Source organism: Sebastes fasciatus, chromosome 8 (genome assembly GCF_043250625.1).
Source record: "Sebastes fasciatus isolate fSebFas1 chromosome 8, fSebFas1.pri, whole genome shotgun sequence".
In the NCBI taxonomy this organism is placed as follows: domain Eukaryota; kingdom Metazoa; phylum Chordata; class Actinopteri; order Perciformes; family Sebastidae; genus Sebastes; species Sebastes fasciatus.
Genome location: NC_133802.1, coordinates 16,893,712 through 16,916,095, shown reverse-complemented (window position 1 = coordinate 16,916,095; position 22,384 = coordinate 16,893,712). Strand labels below are relative to the sequence as shown.

Here is a 22,384-nt window from a genome sequence, read left to right as displayed (position 1 = left end):
AAGGACAAAACTCATTTTGAATTTGGAGATTGTTATAGTCATAAAATGTAGTTTTATGTTGCTTGTATTGTCCTGTTGAAGTTCAAAGTCTGATAGTATTATTAGGTCACATTACTGTTTGAAAGCAGTGACAACTCTCTTGTCTGCAGTGGTGCCAATAAGTCACATGACATTACAGTAGCCTGCTGTACATTTAGCTACTCAAGTAGCTAGCTGCTCTACTTCTTTCTACATCTTCTACATTTCAGATGGAAATATTGTATTTTGCTTTTTTACTTCACTACATTTATCAGCTATAGTTACTTTTCAGGTTATCATTTAACATAAAAAAACATATAAGTTTATCGTGCAATGAAATATAGCATTGGGAGCATTTCTGTTGCCTCTCATCAAATTTCAACAAGGCAACAGCAAGAAGGCGGCTAGCAGCTAACGGTGCTTACCTGAGAGGGAACCGGAGGGTTGGTGCTAGCTTCCGCTACGACGCCCTGGTCAAGACCATATGGTCTAGACAGCGTTATCAGCAGTAACCGCCATATATATGAGAGCAGTGCAGAGCAGCAGCCATGAGCTAGCCAGTGGGCAGCCCGGCGATGTAAACAAAGCAAGGAGAAACTCTGATTACAACACATACAGAGGGAGAGTGACTTCATTCTCTGCTCAGGTAGACATTAAACCTTTATATCCTTACATAGTTGTTTGGTGCTATATTAATGCTCTGAATATCAGATTTAGCCGGATTAAACCAGTGGTTCTCAACCTTTTTGGCTTGTGACTATTTACAAAAATGTAGTTGTTTGCATTATCCACCAAAACGTTATTTCCCCTCTAAATTTCGTAGACGGTTTCATTTAAATAACTGTTGGAGGCCCAAAAGATACGATTATTTAATATTACACCAAAAATGCCAAGATTGCAGAAAAGTCCAAAACATAATAGAATTTTGTGTTGCAGCTTTTTGGTTTCCAACTCTCATTATTCATCTCATGACACCTCAGATTTATCTTGGATTAAACTTGACCAGCTCCACCTACAACAGTAAAATTATGCTTATACACAGGGTCCATTTTTCTGCAGAATTAGCACTTCTACATTTGATACCTTACATACATTTTGCTGATAATACTTCTGTGCAGAACTTTTACTTGCAATGGAGTATTTTGTAATGGGACTTTTACAAAGGTAAAGTAATACAGTCTGTATATCAATGTATTTTGCCTCAATGATGGGATTATTTTTAACTCCAGGAGCACAGCTGTGTGGCCTCCAACCCGCCTCACCCCTCTCTTTGTCCGTCTACATCTGTGCAGCCCCCTCATCTTTTCGAAACACGTGTCAACTCAGCTACGCATCATTAACCCCTTTTGTGAGTGGCGCTGTTGCTGCACGCTTTTCATCTGCCTCAGATCAACACAGACAACAGCAGGGTCTCTAATGATAATGCCTCCCTGTCTGGCTGCTTGCCAGTCAACAGGCCACTTCATTGACCTGTACTCCTCTCTAATAAGCTGTATCTATATAATTTATCACCTCTTCCCTCAGTTATACCGGCTCACACTAATTACAAATTTGAAAAACTTTCATTTTGCAGACACAAGCAAATACAATAATAGAAAAACACATCCCCTCTTTTGCTTTAACCTCTTTTTTTTGCTTTAGTGAAAAATTCTGAACACTGAACATGTCATTGCAGAGTCTGAAAGGCCAAGTTTTTTGTGGATGACTGAACTGGTGTTTTAAATAGACCAGAGGCCCCTGTTAGTGCCTCCGAGTGCATGGAGCTGCCTGTCAGCCCGTCTGGGGCATGCTGGTCCACAGAAAGCAGAACACCAAACAGCCCCCTGGGATACATCCTCTCCTCCGCTTCCCTGGGGCTCCTCCGGTCTTTGCCACAGAGCAGCAGGGTGAAGCAACAGCATTCACAGACAGGGAGGAAGGAGGAAGAGAGAGGGGAAGGGAAATAAAGGGAGAGAAGGTGACAGACGGAGTAAAATGTATGAAAAAGACAATTAGGATTAACAGAGAAAGGTGATTGAGTGCTGAAGGATAGGTGTGAAAGTCGACGCAGATAAGTGTGAGATGAGCCACGTAGTGCGTTTACACTCATCTGAAAGCCTCATGGTGTAAACGCCCCAATCACACGACTAATCACACTCCAGTCTGGGGTGCCAGTCGTCATTCATTCACTCTCTTTCAGGTGCAAATTAAAGCTTTGTACTGATTCAATCAACACCTCATCTGTTCTACGGCACAGGCGATACTGTGGCAACCTGCAATTCTGACACCACACCAAAAGTTTGGTGGAGATAATGCATGAGTCACGGCTGAGAGGACACTCAGACCCTGCATCCAGTGCCAGGACGGAGGAATGTTTTAATGCCATGTGGCTGAGCTCACACTCCACAGGTCATAAATTACTTAACATCCTCAGTGGTATTATTTCTGCTCCAGTAGAGCTGTTCAGAAATGTGTGTGTGTGTGCAAATCCATGTGAGGGATGTGTCAGCTGACCGCGGTTCTCTGTCTCTTCAGGCTCCACATGGATTCATCACGACAGAGCTGGCTGATACACATAAAGAAGACTCTTTGTAAGTGCAAATACACACTCTTGTTTCTCTCTTTTTTTAAGGCCACAGACCTTAAAGCAACTTTTAAAGCTGCTCGTTAAGATGTCAACAGCTGTATTATAGTGCCCCCAAGTGGTGAAACTTAATAGTGCATCACAGCTGAGATAGGAAACAGCTGCACTGCTGTATGAACCCCTCCTCCATCCAGCGTATAATCACAGCACCTGCATATTAATAGAGCAGGACTGATGCCATGGAATGAATCCCACTGACCCATATTTCCAGTGGAGCCCTGGTTGGGGAGGATATAAGAGGAGACTGGCACCAACAAAGGCTCCACTGTGGCTACGGTGATGTCATCGGTGACTTGACCTCTTCTGGCTGGCTCTCATTAATACTCTGCCATTCGAATTCAATCAGCAAGGCATATGGTAAATGGTGGCAACTGGTTTCGCCGTACTAAATCACAGCGATGATGTGTGGCTGTCATGATAATTATGGTTCCATGGTTATTCTGAGAGGACTAGGAGCGGTTAAGATTGAAGCTGTATTGTATGATAAGTAGAAAGTACTTAATTACTGTATGTGAAATACCATTTTATGTATGTTTGAGAGCACTTTCTAGAATCAGTTATTGTGCATTCACTTAAAGGGAACCGGTTTTACACAGGAAGTTCAGTTTACTCGTCATGAGGAGTATTAATCAGCTGCTGTCTTCTGTGGCTCTGGAAGGAGCTTCCAAACTTGAAAAAAAACATATCCCTGATGACTCAACCCTATTACATTGCATTATGGGAAGTGTAGTATCCAGGATTTTTAGAGCTTGACCCACACTAGGGACTAAAAGTGAGGACATCTCGGCCTCTGTTGCTTCAATTTGGACCTTTCTTTTGAAAATGTGTCACTTGTGTGTCCCACCAAACTTTATGGAAGTGCAATACTAAATTGCTGGAGGAACCATTCAAGAACATTTTCGTTGGACTACATTTGGCAAGGTCCAACTTGTGCCGTTTTGCTGTTAAGGCTCAGTCAAGATGATATTCAGTTTGTTTGGTTTGAACTTAATTTATCAAGTAAATCTCTCAAATAGCTTCGGGAACCCCCTTCACCCTCAACTGTCGGATTAGGGGTGGCCGTGTCTGACCATTCCTGTAATAGACTAAAGATAGTCCCCACTTTGTAGAGCCTCTCTGAATTGGATTTGTTTGTAAGGGCCAAACAGGTGAAATGGTTTAAGTCAGAAATAACACACGTTCCCTTTTATGGTAAATGGAACTGTGTTGGAGTAGTTTTCATTCGACCAACGTTTGTAGTTTTTAGAACAAGTCTGCTCGTTTTTGTTTGAGTAATATTAAAATCATTTATGTATGTGTAATATTGATACACCTGTTGGTCCCTGCTGCAGTTGCCATGGGGTATGTGGGGAAATTGTGGAGTAGCTCAGTTAATTTGAAAAGAAAAGAAAAGAAAATGAAATGATAATTTGGTAAAAAACTAAAAACATCTCAACATAGCCTCTGTGAAGGAGGATAATTAACATAAAAAATGGTGTGAGGCTGATTTTTGGTATATTATTTGTCCCAAAAACCAATAAACTACCAGCTACAATAAGCAGACAGCACAAAACACACACCTCTAACCAACCAGAGACGGTTTTAACACCTGAAAATCACATGCTGTGACTGAGAGTGTGTTGATTGCAAAAGGTAAAGGATACATGGTTAAATCATTCAGCTTTTGACACTATCAGTGAATGCAGACTTGACCAAAGCTACAAAAACAGAGTCAAGCCAGGATCACTATGTCATGCATGAGAATATGCAACAGTATCTGTACCTTAGAGGGATATTCTAATAATATTTCCCTCCTTTGTTATGGAAGGCTAACCCTTTTGCTTCCCATTGTTCATTTAGAGTAAGCTACAAGTTTAAAATTACTTCTATTTGTGCCAGCACATCCCATGATACTCACAAAAGTCCAGACAAGAATTCATCCAACATTTAAAAGTTGAAATCATTTATCTGAATTCAAGTATGGGTTGTTTCTGAAGGAGCCAAACAGCATTTCTCCTCCATTTTAAACTGGCTGTAAGCATTAATTGGGAAGAGCGCCGGCCTCCAGAGCCTGGACAGGAAGTGCTGGGTGCACCAAAGGTCAAAAGAAACTGGCTCGGATCGGTGTGTGGGCGTATCTCCAGACGGCGGGGAGAGGGGAGGAGAGGAAAAGAGATGGGAAGAGGGAGGAGGGAGGAGCGAGGTTTAAGCGAGACAGCAGAGAAAGGACAGAGAGGGAGAGAGAAGGGTTGGGGGGGTAGATGGTGGAAGTGTTTTTGTGCATTGTGTGAAATGTGATCATGTCCTGGAGCCGCTCAGACAGCTGGAAAGTTCCCCTGCCTCTAGCTTCCAGCTGGGAACACTCGGAGGAGACACCATATACTTCCCTGGTTAACCCTTCGTCTGCTGCTGCTTCTGTGGAGGAGCTATAAATAACAACACTCGGACACCGTGGAACTTAAGTCACATTTATTGATTTTAGCCAGTATGACTACCTTTACACAGACATCCCGTCTCTCTACTGGAAAACAAACAAAACACTTTCATCGGATTAGTTCAGCAGTAATACATCAGACTTCACTCGTCTTTTCATTTTTTTTTCTCTCCAAAATTGTTTTAAGCACCCTGACAAAAGTTTACATGTTTGTTTTCAATTCTGTGTAAAGGTCCCATGACTGGGAAACATGCATATGACATTTAGCTGGAATCAATATGCCACTAATCATAATGCACATTATTGATAAGAATACAGTACTGCATGACAATGCAAATAAATACCAACGTACAGGTGAAGTCGTTATTTCATATAAAGATATCAAACTCTCATTATGGATCAATACTGAAACACAATATGACAATATAAAGTTTGCACAGCTAATTGTATTATCACAATGCTATGGCTTCCAGCAAACAGAAAACTTCCTCTTTTTTTTTTTTTTTAAATGTAAAACGTTATCTGAATTGCACTTTTATTTCCTAGCTTCTCGTCCATATTGGTAAGTTTAACGCCTCAACAAACAAGCATTGGCTGTAATGGCACTATTCAAGCTTGTTGATGCTTATTTTGTTTTCTGTTTCCTGAAAACATAATGCTCAAAAATGATGTAAAAAAAGATTTAAGAATAATAATAATAAAAAAAAAAAAAAACTCAAATTGGACAAAAAGAAAGAGAAAACGCGCTCTCTGCACATTTTTTCCACAATACTATTGATATCACATTACCTTCACCAAACAAAGCTAGAGATGCGTAGATGTTTCCAATAGTACACCAATCTACCCAAACACATTACAGATGCTTGGAGCATTTTGTTCAATAGCAGGAGGCCAAAGGGATTTCATTTGGTTCCCACAGTTTGATAAAAAACAACCTTTTTCTTAATACCCCTGAATTTATTGAGTGGGATCACTGACCTGAAGAATTCAATACAATTTCAGTTTTATTGAGCTAATTTCAAAACTATCATCTCACTCATGCAGACGGGATAAATTCCCTTTGCACTTATTGCTGCTCACAGTCATTTTGAACCCGAAGTCCTCACCTATAAAAAAAGCAAACATAAAATACTAGTCTAAGATTCTCCCTCGAAACAATGAAAGGCACTACTGGTCAGAAACGAAGAACTAAACAAACCAAAAGCAAAACCCAGACGCTCGCTAGGAGAGCCCCGACTACGTCTTCCTCAGTGACGGTTTGTCTTCTTTTTCGAGTCTCGATTCTTTTCAACCTAAACGGTGCACCAAGATTTGGCACGATAAACGAAGAGAGAATGAAACAATTCCAATTTGGAATTTAATTGTCGCACTTGCAGAGAATTCTGAAAGTCAGTGATCCCGTTTCAGTGGAACGCCCTCGGTAAGAAGTTAGGAAAAGCATATCATCACCGCTGTGATTTTTCCCAAAACACAACTTACCTATTGGAGTCAGAGCGATGTCAAGTTTCACCGTGTTATTTCGAACTATTCCTAGGAATAATAAATACATGAAAAAACCCCAGAATTTGAATCACCCTGGATTTTTTTGTATAGAACATGGCAGTAGAACAAACACAAAAAAGAAACAGCATAACATATGTTGTAACAAAACAATTTAAAACATGATTATTTGATGGATAAAAGCTTGAGGATAAAGTCGTAATAGTAGGTCTGTGGTTTGTGGAGCCTTTTACGAGAGAAAATAGTTTCTGTTATTTGATGATTCAGGAGGACGTATATAATCCTATAGTCCTATAACGTATACTGAATAACTCACAAACCATAGTACTACCACGCTTTCCCATACGTTAATAATAGTCTGTTATAATCCTATATAATGAAAGTGCACAGATTAAAAAATAAAATAAACTAAAACAAAACAAAAAGATGAAACCAGACCAAACAGCTTGTTGATTTACATTGAGAAAGAACCCCATGTCCCCTGGCTTCTCATTGGAGGGTTAGATTAGCCAATCACAAACTGTTTCAATCAGCTCATTGGACCTGTGAGAAACTGGCTTCCAGCAGCAGCAGCACGCAAATGTGTCATTTTAATAGCCATCACATTTTAATAGCAGTTAGGAGGAAGTAGGTCAGTTTAGTCGACTGGAAATCAGTGTTTTTATTTAGCATTTTTGTTTTTTTTTGTCTTCAAGTCCAAATGGCCTATTAATGCTAACTCTTTTCGGTGAACTCAATCAGCAGCGAGAATGGACCTTGTGTTGGTACTTCGTCATCCACGCGGAACTACTGTAATTACTGCAAAATGGAGAAACAAACAAATGATCAGCATTAGCATTATTTGTCAATTTCGAGCGATTGTTAGCGTGGCAGCTGAGTCCACACAGACAAAGCAGGCGGCGGCTGTAGTTAGTCAAAGCAACGGGAGACGTGTTAGGAGCCCTGAGGCAGTTGATTTGATGCCAGGAGCTTTTTACTGTCACATCAACATCGTCGATATGTTTGTGAGGAGCTGATGCGAGAGCAGTTAGGAAGCCAATGACTCACAAGTACCATGAGCTTAGATTCATAGGACAGAGTTGAAGCCGTATCCCACCACCCCCAGGCCAAAGGAGATGGGTCTTTCTCATATGCCATGCAAGTTAATGAAAAAAAAGGGTTGACATGCAGGCTTAACTATAAATCAGAAACTGGATGCATCATGTGGTAAAAAAACTTATAGGTGACGTGGGAGGAGCCTGCAAGCAGAGGTAGGAGGAGCTTTTTAGGTGGCATGCTGTTATGTCACCAGATAAGCCAGACATTGATTTCAAACTAGACGGAGCGAAGTCGGAATTCATCTATTTAAAAGGAGAGAAGGGGTTCTAGTCACAATCACATCCTGGGGTCTATCTACTGCTCCGTGGTTCCACAGAGCACTATACAAGAAGAAGGGTTTAGGGGCTCAACTAATTTGAATCAATGTCCTCTGGTCGACTGAGCGACCCAGCCTTCAGTTTCTTTATTTTTCCTCCAAAAATTACCAGGAGTTTCTCCCTCAGGAAACCCCTGGATTCTTTTATTTTTCCACAGTATGAGAGTCAGCTCTCAGCCAGACATCTGGATTTCTTCACCAGCATGTTTGGCTTTCTTATCTCCTCTCTCAGGAGCTGGTTTTACAACAGGAGTAGTTCTCCCTCCTCTACTCCCCCAAAGTCTTTTCTCCGTCAGCGCAAACTGATAGAAAAGAATATATATATCACGCTTGTAAGTTAAGTGAATCTCAAACTTAAAGAGTGATCGACCTCTACGGAGGTGTGTACACGATATATCGCCTCGTCTCCATGCTGTGTGCGGCGGCTTATGGATGCACACTCAAGCAGGGTTGACCGCTGATATTATTCCATTTTTCAGAGGAATAATTGAGCTCCCTCTCCTTCATATAGGAGAGGAAGGAATACTGTAGTGGGACCCTGCAAGATTATAACCTGAACATGATCGTATTAAGAATATAGATTTTTCATATATAGCATAGTGGTAGTAGAAAACGCATAATTTGATCAACCTTGCAGGGTTTCCCTCACATCAACCCTGCTTTTAGCATCATAAAGCTAATGTGTCTATGATCCACAAGCAGTACATGGATTTATTAAACACAAGCCCCACTTGTATTTTTTTTTCCTATTTTGCGTAATGCTAGCTTGCAAGGGGTTAAAGCTATTGTGGATACAAAAACAGTACGTCGCTCTGTCCTCTCACACCAGAAAACAAAAGAAAAGAGCGACCCTCCATTTGCAAAAGGTTAAAAACAGAATACACACATGAGGGCCTTTCATGTAAACGCTGATATACACACACACAGGCAAATATCAGAAACACACCGTATCTGTGAGGACGTTACCTGACAAAAATATTCAGAGGGCAACTTCCCCCACAATTCCTCGTTCTAGTTAAAGGGTGAGTGGTGATGCTGGGGGAGCAAGCTGCTGACAATCTAAAAAAGAGAGAAGGTCGTTATGGCGACCGAGCGACAAGACACAGATTAGAGACGTGAGGAAAGGCTTTTCAGCCACGTAACCACAGAGACATTATTTGAGAGTTCGGAGCAATCTCCCAAAAATAGACCTGGGAGACGGAGGATGAGGGGGGGGAAGGAAAAGAACGCTCAAGTTGAGACACAAGGACAGGGCTTTACATCAACAGATAGATAAATATATCAAGTGTTTGGGTCGACAGGCACTTTTGCCGAGCGGTCGGTTGGTTTCGTTTGCAGATTTTATTGTGCACATGTGGGTGCCTTTTTGATTTGTGCTCTTTTAGGATTGACTCCGTATTTTAAAAAATCATCTTTGATCAAAACTATATTGTATCTCTGTATCACAGTAATCATTGTATCCATTTTAACAGAAGTAGGAACCTGAGGCACCTATGCTGAAGTGCACTTAATTTGGGTGTGGAGATCGATTTGTCAAACGTTCTTTCCCTCTTATAACATATGGCTCTGAAAGAATCCATCGCAACGTGATGGTTCACATGGAATAGCCCTCCTGTATTTCACCAGACACCAAATAACTCCTCTTTTTACAATGCAGAGCCCTGTAGTAGACAAGGTCGTCTTGTACCACACACCTGACAACGGAAAAACAGTTAAAAAAGCGTTTTCAGCTGCAAAGCCATGCGATTCTACTGACCCTATTGTATTGGTGTGCTAGCATCACAGCTTTTAAAACGATCCTGAAATAAACACCTGTGGTCACAGGTGCTCCTTTTTCTGCCCGAACAATTCCATCATAAAACCAGTAGCCAACCCACTGAGGAGTCTTTTTGAATTTCTGAGTAGAATCATACTGTGCTCCCTTAGCAAGACAGCAGAGGGAGATTGCATATTTTAGTTACTTTCTCTTCAAAGTTCCTTTTACTTTAAGAGTGACCTGATTGGACAGTGGGCTGCTGGACACAGGTCAGTCCTGGGGGGGCCAGGACAGAGAGGCAGGAGAGAGAAAGGGGGGCTTTTTATTAAAGGAGCACCAATGCCGACAGACACAAGACCGTCCGTCAGATCGACATCTTCTTTACAAGTCCCCACCCCCACAATGTGTTACTGTTATACCAGGTAATACACTCAGGGGGCCGGAACAAACGAGCACAAAAGCTGCCACCTTATACATCATACGTACAGCACTATGACAGCGGAAAGAATAGACACTCCATTATACCCACAAAACCCCCAATATAACCGGGGCCCTATAATCCACATGCCATATATGTCTACTACAGTCCAAACGTCTAGTGCACACTGTACATACATCTGCATTCCCCTTAAGCGTTTACACTAGCACACACGAGCAGCCGGTTAGTCACACAGCAGTCCCTAGAGGAGCACGGGCTGGCCAGGGAGCTAAGCGAGCAAGTGGGGCTCTTTAACACTAAGGCAGGGAGGGTTTGGCCCGTTAGGCCCCCTCCCCTCTGTACACAGCAGTCCCTTGCGGACGTCTCAGCCGCCTCAGTCACAGTAGATCTTGTACTTCTCGCTGCAAAAGACCGGAGGGCCTCCCAGAATGCCGTTGGGCATGGCATTGCTGAGCTCTGGCCGACCGGAGCCAGAGCAGGTGAGACTCTGACTTACGTGGGGGTGGTTGAGGGCGCCGCTGGCGGCCTTGCTGCGGGCCCTAGCCCGGGTGGCGATGCCTCCCCGGCGGACCTGCTCGGTGTCGAACTCCAGGTCTTCCAGCCGCTGCGTCAGGGCCAGTTTCTGCTGGATAGCCATCCGCAGCAGGGAGTTGAGGGTCTTCTTCTCATCCTCTGCTGCAGCCAGCTGCCTCTGCATCTGATCCAGCTGAGTGACGTACTCGTCACAACTGCAACAGAGACAGAGAGAGAGAAAATTGTAAAGTCAGTTATGTATTTCTTCACTTTGAACTGGAATATCAGCATGTTTTTATACCATTAATACTTTCCTGTGAAATACCACAAGGGGGCACTGGCAGTTCCAGTAATACCAAACAGCCTTTGCCTCAATGGAGCAAAGAAGTAGTTGGCTTTTTGTTATGTTTGGATCAAAGCTATTGCAAAACTGCATACACGACATGCAAACCTGAGCTGCATGTTTGAGATACCAACATCCAACAGACATGAAGACTAAAACAACTGAAACTGGAGCACTGTCACCATGACCTTTCCCCTGGTTACACAGTGTTTTTGGCCACCACCAGGTGGAGTCATTGATCCACACAGGACAGACCTGATGAGACCAGCAGAGCTCCTGCATTAATGATTTCATCACACATTTCTGTCCCCTCCACCCAACCTCACAAACTAAAATGTTCTCAGCTCATTTTGTGTAATTTCAGCAGATATTTTTACAAGATACAGCGACAACTTCTGTCTGTCCACAGCTTCCATCACTTGGTGATGAATGTCTTCACTGAATACTGCAACACAGTAAACTTCATCCAGCCCTCCCTGAAAAAATACTCCACATTTCAAGAGCAACTTTAACAGATGTTTCACTCTGTACCACACACATCACATTTCTTACAATTCTTTATACATTTCCAAAAAACATTAAGTGTTGGAAATAAACTTTTTGTCTACCTGCCACTGTGGCTGGTGGATTTCAAAATCTAGCTTACAACTTACATATTTCACCAGCATTTGGCTGGTGGCTGGTGATAATTTCCAACCCAGTTTATATATGGTTTATATGAGGTTTATATGAGGTTTATATGAGGTTTGTATGGCTGCTAATAGGTTTAATTACCATTCATGAACAGGGGAGACGTACACGTCTGAGCGCAGCTTACGGCTTCTCCAAATAATATGTGAGCGTTATGTGCAATGGAAGTTAAGAATAGAACACATAAACAAAGGATGAAAGCATTAACCTAGGGTTCACTGAGAAGATCCTTTGTACGTCACCTGAGGAACAGGCTGAGGAGGGGGAGTCAGAGAGACAAAATGAAGATGGAGAAGAAGAGGAATATGGTCCATTGCTCCAAGCTGAAGCTGTTCACACCTGATCTCCACTTTTCCAGTTGGAGTGAGACTGTATCACTTCAATCCATCTCCCATCTCTGTGCCAAATAGCACAAGACATGACAACTGTCCCCCTCCTGCTGAATATCACTGAGTGCTGCACTGCGACACCGGTCTCCCTGTGCCCTTGTGTATGTGTGTATGTGTGTGTGTGTGTGTTGTGTCTAAGGCTGGACAGGTATAGAAAGTGGGTCACCCAAAGGGATTTGGAGATGGGGGGTTCATATCTTCACTCTCCATCTGCTGTTGTTGTGCTCCCCTTTTTATTTTCATGCTTTCCTTTCCCCCCCTTTTCATTACCTTGCTCTCTCTCTCTCATTCATCTCTTTCAATCCCATCCTCTCTCCTCGCTCTTATCTTGCCCCTCAGCCTTTTTTCCCTCCGTCGCCTCCTAGCCGCTGTCTCCTCCTGCCAGTCACTTTCTCTCTCCCCGTCTTGGTCATCCCTACTTTCTGTGTTGCTGACAAAGCAGTCTGAGTGACATTCTCCAGTAATGACTGACACACCTCTATGAAGGGAGGGGTTGTTATGTAGGCAAAGCAGCGCCTTATCCTCCAACGATGCCACACTAAAACCGTTCTGAAATAGTGTAGCCTCACCCTACTACCCTTTTCTCTATCTGGTATTAAAGTATTTACTTTATTTGGGAACGCCCCAACCTGCGGCGACACTTCACAAACTCTGTTTTGACTTTGAAAAACCACAAGAATGCAGAAATCTTCATTATGTAACGCTGTTAATCTTTTGTATGCAAGCTATAACTGTCGTTTTCTCAGCAGGCATGTGAGATCTAATGTTATTGTTTGGTCAGCGGTTAGTGGCTGCTTCAACTGCTGCACTGCAAAAAATACCCTTCAACTTAGATATCATGTTATTGTTGAGTCAAACAAGTGAAAACAAGCAGAAAATCTGCCAGTAGGATGAGATGCTTGACCTGTTTCCAAAGAAAATGAACTTGGTTTGGAATATTTTATAGATTCGAGTGCGATTTTGTGATAGTTACGTACAGGGACTGAAACTATTTTTTTTCCTCACCTGCAACTGTGGCAGGTTACTGAACATTTCTACCAGTCATTACATTTTTCTGTCTGCCTTCTGTTATCTAGCTTTTTAAAAATATTTCTTAATACAAGGAAAACCTGTCTGCCATGGTGGCACTGAAATTTTGTACCGGGTGCTAATTCTGTGATTACGTATTTCTAGACGCTGCACTCGGAACAAGTCTTGAAGGCAATATCTGAGACCAAAAAAACGCAGCTGTGTGTGGTGCTGCACGTGGTTGTGCGCCACATGAACTCTGGCCTTACCAGACCACCATACAAACACAAACCATACCCTCCTCTCTTGTGTATGCAGTTTGATTCCCAGTGGGACACACACCCAGACAATAGGGGATCAGTGCTGCTTCATTAAAGCCACTATGAGACGGGGGGACGACCCGGGAGGGAGGGGTTGGGGAGGGGGTGCGCTGGTTCGCTTTCAGACGGCTCAGACACTCCTGCGTGGGGGGTGAGAGGGCGTGCGTATTTCCCGGGAAAAAACAGAAGAGTCTATTCTAGAGACCGGAGGGATACAATGGGAGCCTTTTTGGCCTGCTGATGGGGTTTGGTGGCACAATGGCTGAGGGGGGTCGAGAGGCGGCTGCTGCTGGCCTTTTGAGGATGAACAGTCATCATATTCACACCACTGACACACAGGCACTTTATCTGTGTTTTTGTATTATTTAGAGTAACCAACGGTAAGCCAACGGTATTCATGGCTGCATACGGAAACCTCAACTCTTGCGACATTCATGCAGACATGGTACACGATCAATATCAGAAACAAACACACAACCTCTTCAGCTGTTGTCTGGAGCTTGATTGGTCACGGTGGGATGGATGTCATAGAGAGAAGAGGGAGGAGGAGGAGGAGGCAAGAACAGAATGGAGAAAGAATGAATGATGGAGAGGGAATACTACTAACATCATAGCAGCACGATGATTGAGGGTGTAAGTTTGAGGAGATAATGTGACTTGAGCGAAAAGTTTGACCGTTAATCAGTATGAGAAAGAGCTGAGAGCATGTCGAGGCATGTCTCGGGAATGTTAGAGGCAGGCGCTTAGTGTTAACATGACACCAGAGACTGCAGCTGGAAAGGCACACACACACACACACACACACACACACACACACACACACACACACACACACACACACACACACACACACACACACAGAAACAGAGGGAAGCACGTACAGACACTTGAAAAAGCCTGTCTCTCGCTGAACAAAATACAAGATGCAAGTAACTCTAATCTCTGAGATGAACACAATGGATCCCACAAAAACCTACACATTCTTTCAATTCCCCTCAACTTTCTTCCCCTTTGTCAAAGACCACACATTTATATCTGAGAGTCTCAGAAAATCCACCTTTACAGACTTTGTCAGAGGGGTTGATTACCATGAAAAAAAGACTGTCAAATGAGGCTCCTGTAGTGGGCTTTAACTGAAGGCCTGCCCCCTTCCTCTCTTTCTTTTCCAGATGACCAGAGAACCGGGTGTTTGGCGGTGAGGAAGGACGGAAGGGGGGACGGGGATACAAAAGGGGTGGGAGTGTGGGAAACCTTGCTCAGGCGAGTCCCCCAGCCTCTCAATGAGTCCAATGACCCAACTCTGTGTCGTATTGGACTGGATTTACATACCAATACGTGAATCCCATAAACAGACAGATTGTAACTCATGCATAGGCTACCAGAACGGTGACAGGCTACTGGGGTTTGAGCCTCAAGACCATCGCCATCAGGGGGAGGAGGAAAACACATGCGTTGATGTAGGCGGTAAACAGCAAGCTGTAACGTGTTGACATTATCTTAAGCCTCATCTTTAAGCAAAAGAGGCTTAAAAACACGGACCCTTCCTGATGGCTCTACGTCTTCACAGCAAATATGATCTCACACCTTTCCATCACTGCTGTAACAATGAAAAGTGATACAACTGCTCGGCGGCGCCTAGAGGGTAAAAATTATGTCACTAGTAGGAGCAAGATCTGGTTCCCTCTTCGCCCTGGTTGCCTTTGGTCCAAATGGTTTAGTGTTACACCTACATCCTCTAACCATCTGGTTCTGCAGTGCGCCAAAAACCCCACGACTACACGCACTCTCGTATTTGCAGACAGAGGAGTTTTCCTCCCGTTTCTAATTGATTAGCCACTGCAGGTATATGGAATTACTTCAGCAAGCACACGGATAGGTATTGAGCTACTGTATAGGTTAAGATGAGGGGTGCGGAGCGGCCCACACATTTCCTGCAGCCTCTGTAATCTGTCTATCCCAAACCCTCCCTCCTCTTCTACCTCTCCTCCCCTTCTGCACAGCTTGAGCTTTGCTGTGGATTGCGGAGGAGTCTTAAATGCAGAAGGAAAGACTGTCTCAGCGTCTCAGCGCAGCCATCTGGACCAGAGCTGATATTTACGGGGACGGGAAGTGGGCATCAGCATCTTAACAGCATTCACAGACAACTCAAGAGGGGAGTTATGCATCCACCGTGGAATCACAATAATCACATCTAAAAATACATACAAGTGCACTAGCACTCATTTTCTTATCTTTCCCAATACACACACAAACAAACAAGCAGCGTGTGAGCACTTAGTCTACTACGTGTTTGAGGGGTGAATGTGTAATCCAGACCAAGATGAGGTGGGATTATGCACAGAACCTTTGACCGGCTTCTCCTCAGAATCAGAATAGATTAGTGCGTGTCAGCCCATCTGATACACACACACACACACACACACACACACACACACACACACTAAGTCACTGGTCAAAAACACTACTTAAATGACATATTTAAAGGATACCCAGATTAAATACCTTCTGTGCTCTATAGTCAGTATCAATGCTGGTATCCCTTCCTGACCGCGATTCGCAGAAACAAACAATACAAACACGTCATGTTACAATAATACTACAGAGACGTAGCCAACACATGGTAAACATGGATTACATGATGATGATAATCTTTAGTTCACCTGTCTATATTGTGTATGGTGCATGTGCAGTAGATGTAAGAATAGCTATAGTCTGCTGCGCTACTGCTGCCTCTTCAAACTAATGGCAAGGTTTGGGATTCATGCAAAACCATGTAGGTAAATAAAGACTGCTTATGTGACAATATAAAGTTGGGCAAACATTTGTGACGTTAGAATGGTATGTCAGATAAATGCTTTTTGTATTTGATTTGGGTTTCTTACCGTGTGGCGAACATGGCTCGGAGAGAGGAAAAGGTGGCGGCGTCCTCCTTCAGGGCTTTGAGCTCGTTCCTTAGCTTCATCATGGTCTCGGTTACCATGGCCTTTTCGTTCTCGTACTTGCTCTTCAGATTGGCCAGAGCGACTTCAGCTGTCTGTGGGCGGACGAGAAGAACAAAAGGGGTCAGAAGCTGCTGGAAGGCGCCGGGGGAGTATTTCCTGTCGCAAAAAGTCTGTTAATAAGGAACATATCACCTATTTATTCAAGTCATTAAGGCCCAGCAGCCTGTAGTTGTTATTGTTAGCTGCTGGTTTAAACTCATAGGTGTGTGGTTTATGAGGGGCTTTCATGTCTGTGCTCTAATGGTCACTGAGTAACCACACACATAGTTTAAAGGGCTACCAGAGCAACAACTGCATACACACTGTATTTTTGTTCTTTGGAGGGCTGTTCTCCGATCCTAACCACAAAGATTCTCTGGACAGCTGACATCATTTGCTGCCGTCCCCCACCAGTGTTTGTTATAGATCTTGTCTGCAATGCATTTGCCGCAACAGCTGAGTAGACCTGAAATAGCCGACACCCTCTGTTTCTGTCTTTCAATGAAAACTGACAAATGTTTGGGAGTGGTGCCCAGTTAGTTAAACATACATTGAATGCAAAAAAAAAAAAAGACAACCGACCTGCTTGTTGGCCTTGAGGACGGTCCTCAGGGTTGCGATCTGTTCCCTCTTGGTGCTGAGCAGGGATTTCAGTTTGAGGATCTCCTCCATGCAGGCTTCTTTGTCCTTGTCGGCCACGGTGCCGAGCTCCAGAGACGCCACCCTCTGGCGCGACAGCTCTGTGGTGCGGTCCACAGCCAGCTGCAGGTGCTTGATCTGGTCTCTGATGATGGCCACCAGGTTGTAGATGTTCATGGGCTCGCGGCGGTGGTCGGACACGGGAGAAGGCAGTGAGGAGACCGGTGAAGGGGCTCCGTCGCTTAGGTCGCTCTTACCGGGCTCAGGGAAGAGGCCCTTGGTGAGCAGAATGGGAGAACGGCGGCCGCGGACCTCTGGGCTGCTCCGACCGCCCTTACCCTCCTTGTAGAAGTCGAGCATGACGCGGTTGGGTGTCTCGTTGTTGCACATGCAGACGTGGTTGTAGAGGGTGGCCAGCTCTTCGCTGAAGGTGACCAGCTCGTCCTGCGCCACACTCAGACTACCCTGGGATTCGCCTGCCACGTCGCTCAACTGAGGAAACAAAGAGAAAGGAGTCAATTAGGCACGTCAAACGCCAAATCAGCTACTTCTCAGAATGTCGATATAAAGAGCGACATCTCACCTTGCGCAGTTCCTTCTCTAGCTTCGCCTTCTGTTCTCTCTCTGTCTGACTGGTCTTCTCCAGAGTTGCCAGCTTCCCCCCCAGCGTTGTGACATCGATCTCCAGAAGGACGCGCTCCTCTTCGTAACGTGACTGACAGGCCTGGTATTCTGTCTTCAGAGTCTTCAGTTCCTCCTTCAGCTCTCCTGCTTCAGACACAGCAACCTAGCCGAGCAAGGTCAATGGTTGAGAATATATAAAAGCAAAGACGATACGTATTGTAAGACGTTTAACTTTTTCTCACTGACAGAATGTTAATTACTCAATTTTAAATATAAGCTGACATTTTGTCCTGTCTGCCCTCGACTATAAGAAGACCGGTACCTTGTACTTGCACTCCAGAATCTCAGGTCCATTGATGTCCACCTCGTAGTAGTCTCCATCTTCATTGCTATCACGTTCTTTCTCATTGTCCAAGGCAGACTGGCGCTCCTTGCTGGCCTGGAGCTTGCGGATGGCATTGAGGTTCTCTGTGAGGCGGTTGACCTTCTCCTGATGCTCGGACAGAGCGCCGTTGACCTGCTCTAGCTGCTTCTGGGACTCCTGCAGGGTGGACAGCAGGTTGACCTTCTCACGCTCCATCTGAGGAGAGAGGCAGAGACACAAAGAGCGATAAGATGTGAGGTCATCATACTGTATGAATGTAATGAAAGTACCGTAGCTTGGCTTATTGCACGCACATCATTTCACATTTGAATAAATGAAGGAATTTTTCGGTAACTTGATGATGTGAACGATCATATTAAATCAGTGGATTATCTATTACATAGTGGTAACTCGACACACTATCGGTCTTGTGATGCCAAGGTATGTGAGGCTCATTGCCCAGTAGCTCCGCATCAGAGTCAGGATGACCTTGACAATTTGCTGGATTGGGTTCAGCTCAGCGCTGGCAGAGACACTGGACGGGTCATTTTACACACATGCACACAGCTGTGATGTAAGCACTGAGCTATTTTAGTAGCTGATAAGTAAATAATGTAAAAGTATCACGTACATGCTCATCTGCTTACATTTTTTATTAGTGCGGGATATATAATGATTAAATTAAAAAAGAGATGGAAAGTTGGATTACTACTATTAGTTAACGTACTTTTATAACACATGTTAAAATACAAAGTATGAAAGCATGATACTAGAATGCACGATGCTTTTGTCACATTTAAAAATATTTAAATAAATAATTATATAAATCAATGGCACTGATGTTCTTACATATTTACAACATCACTTAAATGTGGAAGAGGGCTTGTGGGCAGCAGACACACATCCCCGCCCATCCTCATATTGGATGTTGTTATACATTGCCAGGGACTAATAGGGTGATATCCGAGGAGCGGACGTCTAGGATCGATCATTGAGTACCTGATCAATAAAAAGAGATAAGCTAGGAGAGGCTAAATGAGTAGAGGAAGCTTTTTGTTTGCTCTGCTCTGACTCCGGCCTGGAATCTGTGGAATGACCTGGCAGGAGTCTTCAGCAGGCAGAGTGACATGCTGCTGGGTCATATCAAACACGGGGCTTTGTCACAGCCTGCCAGATTTACCACAATGGTGAGGTTGAGAACCAGAACGGTGTCCTTGGCAGGGCAGCATTGAGGTAACTTCAACTTTACTTTATTAATCCAGCAACCGTGTTTATGTTTGATGGAAGGAGGGGAAAAAAATCCCTAATCCCTTAGACCTCAAAACAATCATTATCCACAGGTTCCCCGTACGTTCTGGTAACCATGGCGCCCAATCAGGCGTGGCCTTGGACTCATGGGGTGATGAACAAGCAGATGGCAGGTCCACTGGTGCCACCACCCGCTGCCTCGCAGCCCGGCGGAGCCTGAAGGGTGTTGTGTGCCTCCCTGGATTAATTTTGCCAGAGGGGGATTTAGATCGGTGCAGCAGCCTGGATCAGGATCTACTGACTCTCTCACTCTTTCAGACACACCTCCAAACTACTCAGCTGTCTGGAGTTATTTTGTGGTAACTACTGTCAATCTATTTTAGTTTGAGGGCGACCACTAGATTAGTATTAGGATAGTTGTTATTCACTAAAAGTGGATCATAGAGGTCAATGATATCTTTTACTGTTAACTACCATGGAAAACCAAAAACATTGTCAGTTAAGAACAAACCTGCATCAGCTGCTGTTTGAGCTTCTGGATCTCTGAGATGTTAAGTTCGCTCAGCAGGTCATCCACGAGGCTGGGCGCGGGATGGAACAGCTCGTCCTTCTTGGGCGTGGAGATGCGGTTGTCATAGGTGATGGCGTTGGCCAGTTTGGTGAAGCCATTCTCGTATCCGTGGAGAGCGTCGTCGTTGTTGGGTTCGGTGGAGGCATCGTCGCTGAACTTGAGACCATCCAGAGAAATGCTAAGAGGACTGAGGGAGGAACAGAGTGTCATTTAGTGTTCTTTACAGTGCATGCTGAGGCCCTGTGAGCACGTTGCTTGTCTGCTTTTTTTTACCTGTGACAAAGAGTGTCTCCGATGTTCATGTAGTGGGAGAGCTCTTTCCTCAGGGAAGCCTTCAGCTCACGCTCAGTCTTGATGGTCTCCAGGGCTTCACTTAGCTGACGCTCTGCGATCTCTTTCAGTCGGATGGCATCCTCCAGCTGGCTGTTAAGGAACTGAGTGTCCTCCTCTAGACGACGGATCTCGTGCTTCAAACCCTCAAACTCCACCTGGGAAAAGGAGGAGAGGGAACACGTTCAATGAGAAATACAACTAGATGCAGCTCCAGTGAAAACAAGCTGTCAGGCTGGTTCATGTGTGGCAAAACCCGCCCGGATCAAAAAGAATGGCATTATTCAAGATAATGTTAATTGAGAACATATCCATGTCATTTCCCTTTCTAATTAGTTTTAAGTTAATTGGATTTGGGAATCCTTTTTATATTGGATGTCTAAAAAGTAGGAGCCGCTTTTGTTTGGTTTCATGCCCTCCGCGATGAATATAGAGACCGTAATCCAAGATGACAAGGGGGCATATGGAAAGAATTAACAGCTCAAGCATAAAAGCTAACATCAAATGGAAATATCCCACTTGGAAATGCAGCTCTGTTTTTATGTTTGCAGATGTGTGAAGGGGATTTTTTTTTTTTTCCCCACTCATTTGACTAAACCCAGGAAGTGTGTTTTCTACCATGAATCTCTGGTCTTTAGAATGATAGCTGTTAAAAGAGTCTGGCAAACACTTCTACGACCAGACGCAGCTCCAAGCATTCGAAAAACAAAGGCAGCTGCTTATCTCTTTACTGTATCAGAGGATGCTTTTATTATCGTAATTACATCGGAATATTAAAGCGCTCATGCTTCTTTGGGCTGTCTAATCAGTACAACAAGGAGACAGACTGAGAGCTGATGAGTGGGAGGTGGAGGGCCTGTAGGGTTACTAAGATGCTGTAAGATAGTACAGAGTACATGTGTACTTGGACGAGATGCCTAGAACTACCAGTTTAATTATGCCTGACTAAGAAGACTGCGTTATAACCAGCAGCGAAGGCAGATATACCAAGAAGAGGATGTTCTGCGGCATGATTCAAACTTTGTGCATCCAGAGCTTGCAGCCCTGTTTCTTCTGTTTCTCACCTGGCTCTGTTTGAGCGCGGAGACCTGCTTCTGCAGCGAGATGTTCTCCTCCTCCAGCTCGGTGTAGTCCTGCAGCAGACGAGCCTCCCGGAACTTGTACTCCTTGACGTCATCGCGCAGCTGATTCCTCTGGAGCTCCACCATCTGGCTGTTCTGTAGGGCAAAAACGAGAAGAGGAAGAACTGTCAGTGACCACTATTTCAATCTTGTTTGATTGATTGTGGGAGAGATGCCGATTGATTGGATGTTGTTGCCTTTAGTTTAACCGTTCGTGTCACGTTGGCCCTTAAACACTCTAAATCTTGCTGGATAAGAAAAGGGCTCCCATCTGGCCAAACCCCGCCGTGAGTGTGTGTGTTCAGTGCGTGTGCCTGTTGGTGTTTGAGAGGGAGGTGCCAGGTGTCTCTCTGGGCAGTGGGCCACAAGTGTGCCCGCCTGCCAGCTCTGATGGTACCACAGACACTGAAGCCTACTTATCTCTCTCATGGTGACAGGCATTCAATGGCCGGGAAGCACTGTAACGGTCTAATTTTCTATAGAGGAGTTAGATTGGGCTTGGCTCGCTGTACAGAAGGATATAAGGACTAATCAGAGCGTGTATCACTGTAGAAATCAGAAGTCTGGATTTCAGTTGGGATTCAAAATCGGATTTTTTTCAGTTCATATGTGCTAATATTTGTGTCAGTGAGGCAATACGCTAATACTTCAAGATAGCACTAGTGTTTGTAATATACTGTAAGGGCATCTGGCTCTCTCTTGCTGCTCAAGAAAGGCATCATTAATTATATAAAGGTTAGAGAAGTAAGAGACGTGCCCTTCCCCCACTTGTAAACTGTGACACAAACTGAAAGATCTGATCAGCCATACTGTGTCCTTATTACTACCTCGTCTATCGCCTTGTTTAACCCTCCGTCCTCTTCTTTCAAGGTTGCCCTCCCACCCCCTGCTGACTGACTCATCCCAAAACACAAGAGCCCCACGGGACTTTTGGGGTGAGGGGGAAATCTTAGCCGGTGGCTCTCAGAGAAATAGCAGATAAAAGCTCTGAAGTAAGAGGATACTCGCTGAAGGAAGGTGGGCCTCACCCTTTTTTGAAATGAATAAACGGACATGCACATGTGTGTACGTAATGTGAGA

The 22,384-nt window shown here is 44.2% G+C and overlaps 1 protein-coding gene across 5 annotated transcripts in view; it reads right to left on the bottom strand.

The window, feature by feature from the left end:
- Window positions 1-5,072: 5,072 nt before the first annotated feature.
- Window positions 5,073-22,384, bottom strand: part of LOC141772649 (protein bicaudal D homolog 2-like) — a 44,228-nt gene continuing 26,916 nt past the window's right edge. Inside the window, exons 3-12 of one of the 5 annotated variants that reach the window (XM_074643878.1) lie at window positions 21,248-21,400; window positions 20,127-20,341; window positions 19,794-20,040; window positions 17,993-18,250; window positions 17,630-17,833; window positions 16,990-17,538; window positions 16,309-16,460; window positions 10,660-10,891; window positions 8,935-9,027; window positions 5,073-7,352 (exon numbers count right to left, since the gene is read on the bottom strand). In XM_074643878.1, coding sequence (XP_074499979.1) covers window positions 8,980-9,027; window positions 10,660-10,891; window positions 16,309-16,460; window positions 16,990-17,538; window positions 17,630-17,833; window positions 17,993-18,250; window positions 19,794-20,040; window positions 20,127-20,341; window positions 21,248-21,400 — 2,058 coding nt within the window. In that variant the 3' untranslated portion in view covers window positions 5,073-7,352; window positions 8,935-8,979. Of the gene's footprint in view, window positions 10,892-16,308; window positions 16,461-16,989; window positions 17,539-17,629; window positions 17,834-17,992; window positions 18,251-19,793; window positions 20,041-20,126; window positions 20,342-21,247; window positions 21,401-22,384 lie in introns of all 5 variants that reach the window. The other 4 variants (XR_012594937.1, XM_074643877.1, XM_074643879.1 and 1 more) reach the window with 4 other exon arrangements.